Source organism: Amblyomma maculatum, chromosome 1 (assembly GCF_055883805.1).
Source record: "Amblyomma maculatum isolate TAMU_Amacu chromosome 1, ASM5588380v1, whole genome shotgun sequence".
Classification (NCBI taxonomy): Eukaryota; Metazoa; Arthropoda; class Arachnida; order Ixodida; family Ixodidae; genus Amblyomma; species Amblyomma maculatum.
Window position 1 is genome coordinate 474,536,549 of NC_139344.1, and position 13,719 is coordinate 474,550,267.

Here is a 13,719-nt window from a genome sequence, read left to right on the forward strand (position 1 = left end):
GTTGAGAGTGGCGCTGTAACTCACCCCCACGACGAGACGCGTCGACCAACTACGGAGCGCGAAGATTGAACACGTGTGGGCCGTCGATATACGGGCTGGAGCGGCCGCAAAACTCGGTGCCGGCGAGTTTATTTTAAGTAGGCACTAAATAACTTAACCGGGGGCAGTTTTGACGTGCCCTGTGCCTGTGGGTGGCGGCGGATGCCTACGCGTTTGCGGCATCATTACGCGCACTATGGTCTACTGTTGCGTGCCGCACTGCAAGTCGAGCGGGCGAACATTGACAGGGACCTTACAGAGGTACGAAATCAGTGCCTCAAGAACATCTCGCGGCAAGCCAAACTTAAGCTATGAAGCTGCACCAGTTTTTAAACATGCTTATAAGATCGCCTTATTTGAGCATTCCGGGCGATGGCGTCCGTTGTGATAGCGAGATCATTATAGAAGGAAAGGGTTGCGATCATCAGCTGATGCTGTAAAAGTAGAGTTTCCGTTGCCTTCAGTGATGTCCACAAAGTACATTTCTGTTATGGCCCTACTTGCTTTTCAGTGTCAGGGAAACAGCCCTGGATTCCAAGCGACAGGAGCATGGTGTGTAGCCTGCATTTTAAGCAGGAGAACCAACAATTTTGCGAATGGAAAAGTGGCATATTTATACGTGCAGCTCAAGCATGACACTTATCGCCAAATAACCGTTGAGAACCCAACACGAGGAAGCCAGGCGGCAATATCAGGATACCAGACAAGATATTTCTAACCCAAGCAGATAAACTAATCGAAACGGAAAAAAAAAATCGAAACGGAAGGCAGGCCGACTCTTAGAAAAATCAGTGTGGACCATTCGTAGCAACAGCAAAGCAAGACATGAGAAACAAACCAGTCCAGACCCTAAAAAACGAAAAAAAAAAAAAAAAAATACCCGAGAAAACATGTAGCAAAAGCAGAGTAAAAAAGGCGAAGCAAAAGCAGTCAGAAACCTACAAAAACCTAAACCAACAACAAAAGATGAACGTAGCAAAAGCAAAGTCAAACAAAAGAAGCAAAAGCAATAAGAAATCTAAACCAACAACAAAACATGATCTTAGCAAAAGCAGAATCAAACAAAAGACGCAAAATCGGTCAAACCTAAAACAACAATAGCAAAAGACGCTCGTAGCAAAGGCAGAGTCAAACGACACCTAACCAAACAACAGAAGCTAGGTCGCTAAAAAATTCAGGGCTTAAAAGTCGGTCAGTATATAATGTGACGTTATGTGGTTAGGTGTGCTGTTAATTCATTTCTTCGTTCGTTTGACTCTGCCTTTGCTACGAGCGTCTTGTTATTGTTTAGGTTTGATTGATTTTGCTTCTTTTGTTTGACTCTGGTTTTGCTACGATCGTTTTTGTTGTTGTGTTTAGGTTTCTGACTGCTTTTGCTTCCCTTTTTGACTATATTGCTTTTGCTACGATTGTTTTCTTTTTTTAGGTTTTCTGACTGCTTTGCTTCATTTGTTTGACTCTGCTTGAGCTACGAGTGTTCTTGTTGGTTTAGGTTTCTGACTGCTTTTGCTTTTTTTGTTTGACTTGCTACGATCGATCGTCCATTTTCTACGTTCGTCTTTTGTTGTCGGTTTGGGGTTTTTTAGGCTTTTGACTGCTTTTGCTTCACCTTTTTGACTCTGTTTTTGCTACGATTGTTTTCTCGTTTTTTAGAGCGCAGCTCTTTGGCGGCCGTTCCTGGGTTTCGCGGCGGCGTCGGCCTCGTAACCAGTTCTGCCCCCCTTTCAGCCCCCCCGTTCGAGCCGGCGCTTTGGCCACCGGAGCCTCACAGGAAAAAGCGGGGGGGGGGGGGGTACACTCAGCGGCGAATGATGGGGGCAGGAGCGCGCGCAGCTGCCGGAGCACACGAGGAAAAAAAAAAGGGGGTGGCCGGAGGCAACGCTAGCAGCGACTGACTGACGTCGCTAGCTAGTCAACACAATGTGCTGCGTAGAACACCGTCGCCGCCATGCAGAAAGAGGAGGACCCCCCCCCCTCTTCCTGAGTGGAGGCGAGGGTGCTCTCCGGTTGCGGAAACGCCGACCCGCTCCGCAAGTATGCGGGCGCACCGAGAAGACCGGTCCGGAGGGGGATACAATAACGCTCGCATCCTTCATCCGCAGAAAGCAACCGTACAGCGGCGGATCACGGTGCGTGCATCCCGTTCTCACTCGCTTCCAGGCTCGCTTCACTCGCTAGCGGCGTCAGCGAGTCGCTGCTATCTGTTCGTTGCGCAACGTTCCTATGGACCCACGCGCTGCCTCCCGCAACCTCCCGATAACTCAATTGCTCTCTTCATTTCTCGGACCACAAAGCTTCTTTCATGACAGCCAAGAACTGTTAGTGGAGTGTTTCTTGAAGGAATACGTGTGAAAAATTAAAAAAAAAATAAGTATGTAATTGTGCTTATGTGCCTTGCTCGAAATCCTTGCCTCTTTTTTTTCTCTATTGGTTCACGGGAAAGGAAAGGCGCGGTATTTGTCACATCTGCTCTGTGGACACCTGAACCGCGCCGTAAGAGAAGGGAGGAAGGTGGGAGTGAAAGTGGAAAGACAGAAAGGGGAGCCGTAGTGGAGGGCTACGGAGTAATTTCGACCCCCTGGGGATCTTTAACGTGCCCTGACATCGCACAGCACACGGACGCCTCTTCGTTTTGCCTCAATTTATCGAAAAGATGAAACAGCTGATGAGCTGCGCTCAAATTTCGCATTAGGAAGTAACATAATTGTGGGCATTTTTTTCTTTCGTTTTCTTGTCTAGTGTGTTGCGCCGCCGTTAATTTTCACTACAATTTGTGTTCACAAGCTTATTATGCGCATGACGAGAAACGGAAGGGGGAAACGCCGAGCACGCATATTCGGCAAATATTTAATTGCACAGCCTGCCTGCGCAGATATCAAATACGGAGGAACGAACGTGCACGGGAGGGAGACTGACAGTCTGCTCCAACCGGGCTACTATACGCACACCAACTGAAGAAACGTCGAAAGGACGACGACGGCTGCGTCGAAGATGTTTCCGGGGCTCTTACTCCGAATATTGCCACTCTCATATCACTGGCCCACGCCTTTATCTTGCCGCAGCTATCGCTCATGAGAAATAATGGTTCCACAAATCCTCCTGCGGAACTCTGCGCCGCTCGCTTGCAGGCACAGCCGGAGCGCGTGAAACGCTGCTCTGGGGGTGAGCTTTGGCGGCATCTACCGGCTGTTTCGGTCCCTACTCAGCGGTCACGTGGTATTTCTTCGGCCGCGCGCTCCCGTAGAGAGTGGCGGGATGCGCAGGTCGCCCATTATACAGTAGGTCGTGGGTGGCCCTATCATGTTTCGCTTGCCGAGCGACGCGTCATTCAAACGGAGGTCGAGAAGATGTTAGCGAACGACGTAATCGAGCCTTCCAGTAGCTCCTGGGCATCGCCTGTCATGTTGGTCAAGAAGATAACAGTTGGAGATTCTGCGTTGACTACCGCCATTTGAATAAGATAACCAAAAAAGGATGTCTGTCCTCTTTCACGTATCGACGATGTGCTTGATAGTTTGCATGGAGCCAGCTACTTTTCTTCCATCGACCTTCGTTGCGGCTACTGGCAGATCTTGGTCGACGAGAGAGACCGTGAAAAAACAGCGTTCATCACCCCTGATGGCCACTACTAATTTAAAGTAATGCCTTTTGGCCTTTGCAATGCCCCAGCAACCTTCGAACGCATGATGGACTCTTTGCTTAGAGGCTTCAAATGGACCACTTGTTTCTGTTATCTTGACGACGTAATTGTTATCTCCTCTACATTTGACAGCCATCTCCTTCGCCTATCTACAATCCTTGTGCTTTTTCGCCACGCCGGGCTTCAAGTTAGAACTTGCTGTTGGGCAAGTTGGTTCATACTGGATAAAGAAATAGGATGCACAAAAGGGACTTTAGAGCAGAGCACAGGACAGGACAGGAATTAGTTAAAAGGGACACTGCAAAGCAGGTGCTTGTCAGTGCACTGAACAAATCATGTCATGCAGGCTTCCTTTGAAAAGCACGCTGAAAGCTGCCTGTTTTCCTGATGAGAACCTTATCGCAGAAACTGATCAAGTAGTGAGGCCTGAGGTTCCTCCGTATGTCCACAAAATCTCTCACAATTTAAACAAAGTGGCAAACAAACACAGTGTGCCACTGGTGTTTTCGGCACCCCGAAAACTGAAGGGCCTATGTGCAAAAATTTCAACAAAGAGTGCCAATAGGACCAGAAACAGCTGTGGGGTGAATCACACCAAGCCATATGTTGACTACCGAGTCGGCAGTGTTTACAAAATACCCTTCTGTTGTGACAAAGTCTACATAGGGAAAACTGATCACTGTAGTAATGTAGGGCTTGGGGAGCACAAAAGATCACTTGCTAATAACGGGGGTGCTAATCTACCTAAGCACTTTTCTGGCCATTCTTGCAGGCCCTTAGTTAGCAAAGCACAAATTATCAACTTGTGTAAGTGAGGGCAAGAGAACTTGGTGGCTGACCATATCAGGAAAATGGGGGCGGATTGCATTAGTGATACTTCTATCAATCTATACCTAAGGGAAATTCCCCTGCGGACGCGGCCTGCTTGTGCACTCGGCCAGCATACGCGGCCTGCGGACGCGGTCTGTGGACAGAAATCTGTGATCATAGTGAAGTAATGCTTTCACATTAATGCATCGTCTCTTGTGTGCTGTCGGTCTGATTGTAGTGTTATGTAGTCCGCACTGAGTGGCATGATGACGAAGAGGAAGATGGGCACTCATTGCTTTGCGCCAGCCTTTCGGAGCGGTTACTACCCGGGCACTCCTAAGACATCTTTGTTCGCCGCTCCTAGCGACGATGACTGCAAGAAAAGGTACCTAAGGGAATTTTCTTGACGCCACTGTTTAAAGATCTTTATCTGTTGCCTTTGTCACTGCTTCTGATCCATCATTGCGCCTGTGTGAGGACGATGTATGCAAATATGTTTTCAATAAAATTTAGTTGAATTCTGCGCCTGTCCTGTGTTTTCATCTAAAGTGATCGTCCTTTTTATGCATCCTATTTCTTTTTCCACGGTTAGCTCTGAATATCTATTCTTCATCGAGAGCCTGAATTCATCTACTTTTTCCCTTACCGCTAATTTGTTGATGGACTTCATCCTCACCAAAATGTTCCGTTCCTTCTTCAAGTCCAGATCCAGATTAATTTGAGACCTCGCTTTGCTCTGGTCACTCCATTGCACTGTTCCGATTACCATATTTTCTGGTGTATAAGACATGTTTTATTCACAAAATTTTTGGTAGTGCATCGCATACAATGGTGCGTCTTATGTGAATTTTTTTTTCAGTTTTGCACAATGTTCATAGGCGAACTTTATCGTGAAATGGTAATGGTAGCAATGCATGTGATTACAATATTTACAGACTTTATTGTGTTCTAGAATTGACAGCCGTCTCACTGATAGAATGCGAAAAGGTGGCAACTTCCATGTTCTTTGCCCTTTCCGCGCTGCCAAGACAAGCTAGATCGAGACGACTCTGTTTTCCAGTTACGATATACAAAATTCTTTGGTGGCTATTGCATGTGTGGTTTCTCCTTCCAGCATGTGTTTTACTGCGTGCATCAGAACACACACGTGCAGTGACAATCAGCACAGTGATTACGAGCACTAAGAGGACGCCTGAGCACTGTCGTAAGAAAGTGGCAACCGCATACCACAATAAAGCCTTTGAAGGCTTTGAGTAATAATAAATAGTGCCTGCTCTCAGCGAGTGAGAGCTTTTCGCGAATGTGTTACATCTGTTTTCATCCTTCGTACGTGCATGTAACCAATTTTCTTTCAGGCACATAGCATGCTATGGTCGAGCAAGCATAAGTCCTAACGTTAAAAATTTTTTGTTGAAAGCCTCTAATTATGAGGGGTGTATTTTATAAACCTGAAAATACGGTACCTCAACATCCTGCACAATACCTGGTTTAAAACACAGTATAAAGTCAATTTCATTCTTAGTCTCCCCGTTAGGACTTTTCCATGTCCATTTTCAGTTCTTTCACTTGCTGAAGAAGGTATTCATGATTCGTAAGTTATTGCATTCAGTGAACTCAACTAACAATTGCCCCCTGACTCGTGATTGCTGACAATGAAGCGCATGCTCCAAACGAAAGGTGTAGCTGCATGCAGAGTTAATATATAGGCTTTGCCAGAGTTTCTTTTCTTTCACCGCCAAGCAACCTTGTACCACCGTAAAGCCAACCAGATGGGAACTCTGGCTGTATTGCCCTTGTGGGGACGGCCTGTGTGAAACCTGTAGAGAAGGTGACTTATTTCAATTAGCACTTGGCTCCTGCAAAGACGACATATGGCTTCATTACATACCTTTGTTGCTCATGCGGCACCCTCACACAACTCTGGGAAAGCCTAGATACTAGTAACTCTAGTCCCTGCAAGGGTGCATCGTGTCCTTGATGACGACACTGGTTTCGGGACGCACCCAATGCAGGGTGACCGAGGATGCTATAAGTGTGTGCTTTGTTGACCATGAAAGTGGAACACCTTCCCTTCTGAGGGAAAGAGAGGGTAAGAAAGTTATGATGAGGGTTGCCACTTGAGTGTGGCTGCCATGGCTATGGCAAGGACACAATAAGTAGCGCATACAAAAAAAGGCTTCTGCAGTCGCTGCTGTAAGCAATCTTTCAAAACAAGATCACTTCAAATTATCCCTGCAGTACTGGGCAAGCTCGGATCCATTTCTTGTGACCTGACTTTACAAGACCAAGAACAAGAAAAATAGAACATGCCTGCAAAAGATTGATTCGTTGCCATAACAACGCAAACATTCAAATGTCCTGCAATTTTCTGATGCCATTCCATGCTTCTCTTTCACTTGCATATACTATACCCCGCATGAAAGAGGACAAACAACACAGTCCGCAGCATTCATGCCGTCCTTGTTCAGAGCTATTTATACAGCGATAAAACAAAAACACTGTACTACATTCAAAACGGACAAAATGAGTATGTTACACAGTTGCTAAATAAATTGGAAACCCCCCCCATGATCGACAAAATTAACGTTGAAACTTGACCTGCTTGTGTAGACTGAGTTACCATGAGCCAGCCATACGTACCTCATTCCACAGCAGGAGGCAGACGGCTGCAGTCACAAGCGAGACGCCGATAGCGTATGTAAAGAGCACGCTGTAATGCGATGGCTCAATGTCTTCCAGTATCTCCGCAGATTCCATCTCCTGCACAATTGAAGGAATACACTGCCTTCACTCTCATTCACCCTCAAGCAGCCACACAAAGAGCCAATCAATCCAAGCTTCACATTTCAGGCTACTTGCAATTTGACTACAGCTGTGAGCCACTGTCAGTGAAGAATGAATACAGCAGTTTCGGGGGAAAAGGTAAGAAGGAAGGGCGATTTTCCCTGGACGGATCGCTGGGACGTCCCACAGTTGGCTAATCTATGACAAGACAAATATGCAAAATCCCTGCAAGAAACATAGAAAAAGTTTACATCACTGCTTGGACAGGAACATGCTTGCAATGGTCACTGCTGTGCACGTTAGACCAATGTGCTCAAAGGAAGGCCATTTTACGCATATATACTTTCAAGAAGTAAGCATGCATCAGTCCTGTGCTAATGCAGGCAACCATGACTCATTTGGCCCATGTAGCTAATTTCTAACCTATTACGAAGGAAAATGGCCACAAGGAGATGAATCCCATAAAACAGTACTTGGTTAAGTTTCAGTTAGTCCTGAGTAAAAACTGTACCCTGATAGCAGAGGATGGTCAGCCTTGACAGCGCAGTTCCTTGGGTGAAGAAAGCAGCTGCAAAGCCAAGGAAAGTAGCATCCGTGAGTAGCGGCAAGCGGACTACTGCAATGTGTAGTTTTATTCTACTGCTAGCAGCTTTTAGGAAAAGGAGTGATGCACCAATTGCTAAGAGTTTTTCTTCTATTTTATTGTAACAAACCAAGAATGAGCATGTTTTTCGTTGCCGTTGTGGGACACTTTAGAGGCCTTGGCCAAATGAGAAATGGGCGCCAACCCCCTGTGGGACGCAACTTTTACCCATAACCCCAGAGCCACTACAGCTGCAAAAAAGGTTTATTACAAATTCAAAGCATTTTTTTTTACTACATAAAACTTCTACATTTCTCGCAAGCCATATTTTTTTTACACTTAAATATTTGGTTTTAATACGAATGCTATTCTATTATTCTTTTAAATCGTTTTTATTCTCACTCGGTAGTACACACCCCTTTTGCACTATCACTCACACATCTAGCAAAGCTACTCTTTTCAATGTCCTCAACATCTCATCTTTTTCCTGTAGTGTATTGTCTTGCAGCAGAGCTTTTCTTCTTTTAACCATTCCTTTCTGCCATACCAGGACCTTAAAGATAAAATATATTTCTAGCAAGATTCCCTAAAGGTTGAAAACAGTGATATTGACCATTATACACGAACCATCCACAGTGAAAGAACAATGTACTGGAAACAGATTCGCTCTTCCTGTCAAGAGGGCTTACTTTTCCAAGCAGGAAGTCCAGCTCTTAATAATACCTTCTCAGAATCTGAGTTTGTGGCAACAGAGTGAGCAGCACTAAAAACAAATGCCATGTTTAACTGTGACTCGTAGGGAAATCATTGATTTTTCGAGTAATTGTTTATATATTTTGAGATGGATCCCCAGCAGAGTGAAAATGCTACTTCCAAATAGTTCATATTTTGAATGCTGCCAGGCTTCTAGATTCCAGACTTCCTTTCTTGCAACTCCGAAGCTACTGTAGAAATTGCATACCAGCTGGAACATCGCTCTAAATAACCTTGGCTACTCTATCCCCTGCTACTCAGGCTGTCCGAGGCACCCTATGTTTACTCGTGCGACCCTTTCAGCCATGGCATTGCCATAGGACTAGCACAGGATGATTTTCACAAACAGAGCGGCGTTCTGTGACCCCATCACCTTCGCCCAAACTACAGTGTAGCTAACTCATGCTTGCTTCAATTTGTGCATGGCCTGAAAGATCAGAACGGCCCAGGCAGCAAGCACTCTAGAACGATAATCACGGAATGCATGGTATCAACACCATGGTATTGCAGCCTGGTGCCTCACACTACCATCAATTTGGGATAATTGGTAATGGCTTCTTGGAATCATTTTCTAGCATTATATAAAAACAGACACAAACGAACACCCACTAGACTGCACTGCAACTAGGTCTTATTGACACATGAATGAGCATATAAAGCTTTCACTGAGCACATGCAGGTTCCTCATCATTTGCAACAGGTTTCGTGGTCATGCTACTGTGCAGGCCATCAATTTCTTTCAGTGCCAAGCCCAGGGAAGGGGTCTAATACACACGTTGGCCGTCTTGTGAATTTGAAGGGCATCAAAGATTTCACGTTCCTTTTTCCCTGCCCCAATGTGCACAAGTAGTAAAAGTAAAGCACAAAAAAAAAGGGGGGGGGGGACAAAGAAACACGCAAACCCTGGTCCTGGGATGGACGGCGCCCGCCTGTGTTTGCATAATGTTGTAGGTAAAGACATGGATATAGGGCACCAAAGATCTCATCTTCCTCTGCATCAGATGTCCATTCCCTATCCTTTGTCACTAATTCTGCGCCAACAAGCTTTCAGCTATGCTGCGTATCAATTCAACAGGAAATCCTGCTCCTGGAAGCCTCTCACTTTGGTTTAAGAAACTCTGCCTCATAGAGTGATGGCATGATTTCGTAAGAGCAGAAAGCAAAGCTGCCTTCGCCTCTTTTCGCTGTCTTTGAATGATATGATGTATATATGGCAGGATTTGCTTCTTAGCTCGGGGCTAGCCTTGACCGCCTAGTAAAGAGCAGTGACATTACACTGCCAACCAAGATCCGTATAACTCGCGCTATGGTCTTTCCAGTTGTGATGTATGGATGCGAAAGTTGGACTGTGAAGAAGGCTGACCGCCGAAGAATTGACGCGTTTGAATTGTGGTGCTGGCAGAGAATTTTGAGAGTTCCTTGGACAGCCAGAAGATCAAATCAGTCAATGTTGTCGACCATAAACCCTGACTGCTTATTGGAGGGTCAAATTCTAAAGTTAAAGCTCAGCTATTTTGGTCATCTGATGAGAAGAGAGGAGTCGCTAGAGAAAGATTTGATGTTGGGAAAGGTTGAGGGTCACCGGAGAAGGGGTAGGCAGCTAACGCGATGGTTAGATGGCATCCTCGAGGTGCTGCAGATGAAGTTATGTTAGGAAGATAATGAGGGACCGGAAAGCGTGGCGTGATATGGTCCATAGGGTCATGAAGAGTCGGACACGACTGAACGACTAAACTGAACTGAACTCGGTGCTGATAGCTCCAACATAGATGTCCAGCCAAAAATTCGAGGCTCAAATCAAGGAACCATAGAGCACCATCTTCTGCAAGTTTCCAAGTAAACCGGAGATCAGGACAACATCTTTGAAAAACTCCCAGTGCTATGTCTCTGAATCCTTCTTTTCAATTCCTCCACAAGCACCAAAAAGTCATCGGCGTAACGCACGACCTTAATGAAATGCTTGTTTGTTAATTCTTCCTTAATCCTTCTATCACAGGCCGCAAAGTACACCATCACTCAGGTGAGGCGCAACCCTTGAACCAATACAAACTCTGCTCTTTTGGATATATAATAATCCTTCATAGCCAGCAACGGTTGACTTAAGGTAAGTTCCTATCAACTCCAGGAAAGTGTCCACAGACACACCAGTAATCGTCTTAAGTTCCTTCAATAAACCACCTTGTGGAATTGAATAATACATATCTTCAATGTCAAATGAAAACCCAGATAAGGTCTTCGTCTCGTATTTCTTGATGTCAAATATGAACTCTTCAGAATTATTGTTGCGAAAACAACATTAAGCCAGGTTTCAGCTCGTCGTGTTGCCGTGGCCACAAATGGCCTTGAACGGCCGTGCCTAGCAATCGCTTAGCCGAGCTCCGCTAGATGGCGCCGCAGTCGGCATTGTGCTAGGGTGCCTCGATGTAGCATAGCAGCGTTAGTATCAAGGCACTCTACACTGCGCTGCTGTCACTTGCTCCCGCCAGATGTGTGCTCCACGAGCAGAGGAGAGGATATAAGCGCGCTTTGCCTCGGCAGAATCTAGTCATTATAGAGAGCGCTAAAGAGAGGCAACAACAACAGAACGAAGCTAGAAAGAGATGACGCGCTCAAAAGGCAACAGAAGAATGTGCTGCACTACTCAAGAAGCGTAATAACGAAGATGCAGCTAGAAGTCGTTCTACTTTCAGCCTGCCATGACATTTAAATTCATGTTACCGCTATGCCATGAGCAAGAGCTGCCAACACGGGTCGCTCCTTTCATATGGGCGGGTGATATCAGAATCAGCCTGCCAGAACCGTTTGCATTCTCATTACCCCTACGACACGTAAGCACGTCCATACGGCTTGGTTGAAGCGTGACTTTATATGTGGGCTGGTAGCTTACGCTCCCGTGTCATACCCTTAAAGGATGAGCTTAAGTGTCTCCAATGATGTAGCACCTTACACTGATAAGGCGTGACAGGGGAATAATGTAGTAGGCCAAAGGAGCTTCCGCCATTGCTTTCACAATTTAGCTAGGGTTAACCAGAGCTAAACCACAACTAAATCTTTTATTCTAAAAGGATCAAACAATTGTACTTGGTTTAAATGCTTCACAAGGTACCCAGAGATTAACATCTGTCACGTGTGTGCTTTGGATAAAATCTCCTTGAAAGGTATATCTGCTTTGTGCATCTTCGCACTAAAGAACAATGACAAGGTGTCTTTTGTACTTTTAACCCTGAGGCCCAGCTGCCTCGTATTTGCCTAATCTAGTATTCCTACAACCATCCTCTTGGCAGCTTGTAAATCTTTTTTCTTTACTTCGTAAAAGTTCTTGCTCACGGCATTCATGCTTTCTCTTCATACTAAGAGGAATCCAAAACAACACAGCACCCTTCTTTATCCAAAAGACATAGCTTCAGGTCCTTGCTTCTAAGTTCCTTAACGACCTTTTCAAAACTTAATTTGCATCTTCCCCCTCATTGTGTGCGATTCAAACAGTCGATCCCTTCACCCAAAACTATATCAGCATCCTGTTCCTCAGCTGCTTGGGCGAGATGTCTCACAATAGCGAGCTTCCCTGCTGCGTCAAGCTTAGAGGGAATGGCAAACTTAGGCCCGTGCTCCAGCACTTCGGTGGTGTAAGTAGACAATTCTACCTCACCCATTGTAACATGATGATGTTGCGTGGTAAAACATGCTGCCGCTTTGGATAAAGAAGGGGGCTTTGTTCTTTTGGATTCCTTTGGGATGGCACAGTGGTTAAGGCGCTCGAATACTGTTCCCAAGGACGCGGGATCCAATCCCGGCCTCGGCGGCCGCTTTTCGATGAAGGCGAAGAGCAATGCGCCCATGTGCTGTGCGATGTCATCATCATCATCATCAGCCTGACTATACCCACTGCAGGGCGAAGGCCTCTACCATATTTCTCCACTTAACCTGGTTCTGTGCTAGCTGCATCCACTTGACCCCCGCAAACTTCTTAACCTCAACCACCCACCTAACTTTCTGCCGCCCCCTGCTACGCTTTCCTTTTCTTGGAATCCAGTTTGTTACCCTAAGCGACCATCGGTTATCCTCTCTTCGCACTACATGTCCTGCCCATGCCCATTTCTTCTTAATTTCCACTAGAATGTCGGTAACTTGAGTTATTTCTCTGACCCACTCTGCGTGCTTCCTATCTCTTAATGTTACCCCAACCATTTTTTGTTCCATAGCCCTCTGAGTTGTCCTCAACTTAAGTAGAACCCTCTTGGCTAGCCTCCACGTTTCAGCCCCATAGGTGAGTACAGGTAAGATACAACTGTTGTGTACTTTCCTCTTGAGCGATAGCGGTAAGCTGCTAGTCATAATCTGCGAGTGCTTGCCAAATGCGCTCCATCCCAATCTTATTCTTCTTGTTATTTCCTTTTCATGGTCCGGATCTGCGGTTACTACCTGTTCTAAGTAGACATAATCGCCTACTACTTCCAGTACTTCGTTACCTAATGTAAACTGCTGTTCCTTCCCGAGGCTGTTGAACATTACCTTAGTCTTCTGCATATTGATTTTCAAGCCTACCTTTCTACTTTTCCTGTCTAGGTCATCAATCAATATTTGCAGTTCATCCCCCGAGTTGCTTAGCAAGGCAATGTCATCAGCAAATCGCAGATTACTGAGGTATTCTCCATCTACCCTTATCTCTAACTGCTCCCATTCCAAGTCTCTGAATACCTCCTCTAAGCAAGCTGTGAATAGTACTGGGGAGATTGTGTCGCCTTGCCTAACACCTTTCTTTATGGGAATTTTGTTGCTTTCTTTATGCAGAACTATGGTTGCTGCGCAGCCACTATATATATCTTCCAGCACTTTCACGTATGGCTCGTCTACCCCCTGATTTCGCAATGCCTGCATCACCGCCGATGTTTCAACTGAGTCAAATGCTTTTGCAAATGTTTCAACTGAGTCAAATGTGCGATGTCAGTGCACGTTAAAGAACCCCATGTGGTCGAAATTTCTGCAGTCCTCTACTTCGGCATCTATCATAGCCTGAGTCGCTTTGGGACATTAAACCCCACAAACCAAACCACACCAAACCTCTAACCATGAAGAGAAAGCATTGAACCTCCAACAAACCCTTATTTCT

At 45.7% G+C, this 13,719-nt stretch overlaps 1 protein-coding gene across 6 annotated transcripts in view; it reads right to left on the minus strand.

Moving 5' to 3' along the window:
* LOC146210003 (transmembrane protein 43-like) overlaps nucleotides 1–13,719 on the minus strand; it is a 124,839-nt gene that overhangs the window by 87,992 nt on the left and 23,128 nt on the right. For 4 of the 6 annotated variants that reach the window (XM_084606108.1, XM_084606151.1, XM_084606135.1 and 1 more), the window contains one exon: nucleotides 7,130–7,249. In XM_084606108.1, the coding sequence (XP_084462234.1) occupies nucleotides 7,130–7,249 (120 nt within the window). Of the gene's footprint in view, nucleotides 1–7,129; nucleotides 7,250–7,784; nucleotides 7,842–13,719 lie in introns of those variants that run through there. The other 2 variants (XM_084606118.1, XM_084606127.1) reach the window with 1 other exon arrangement.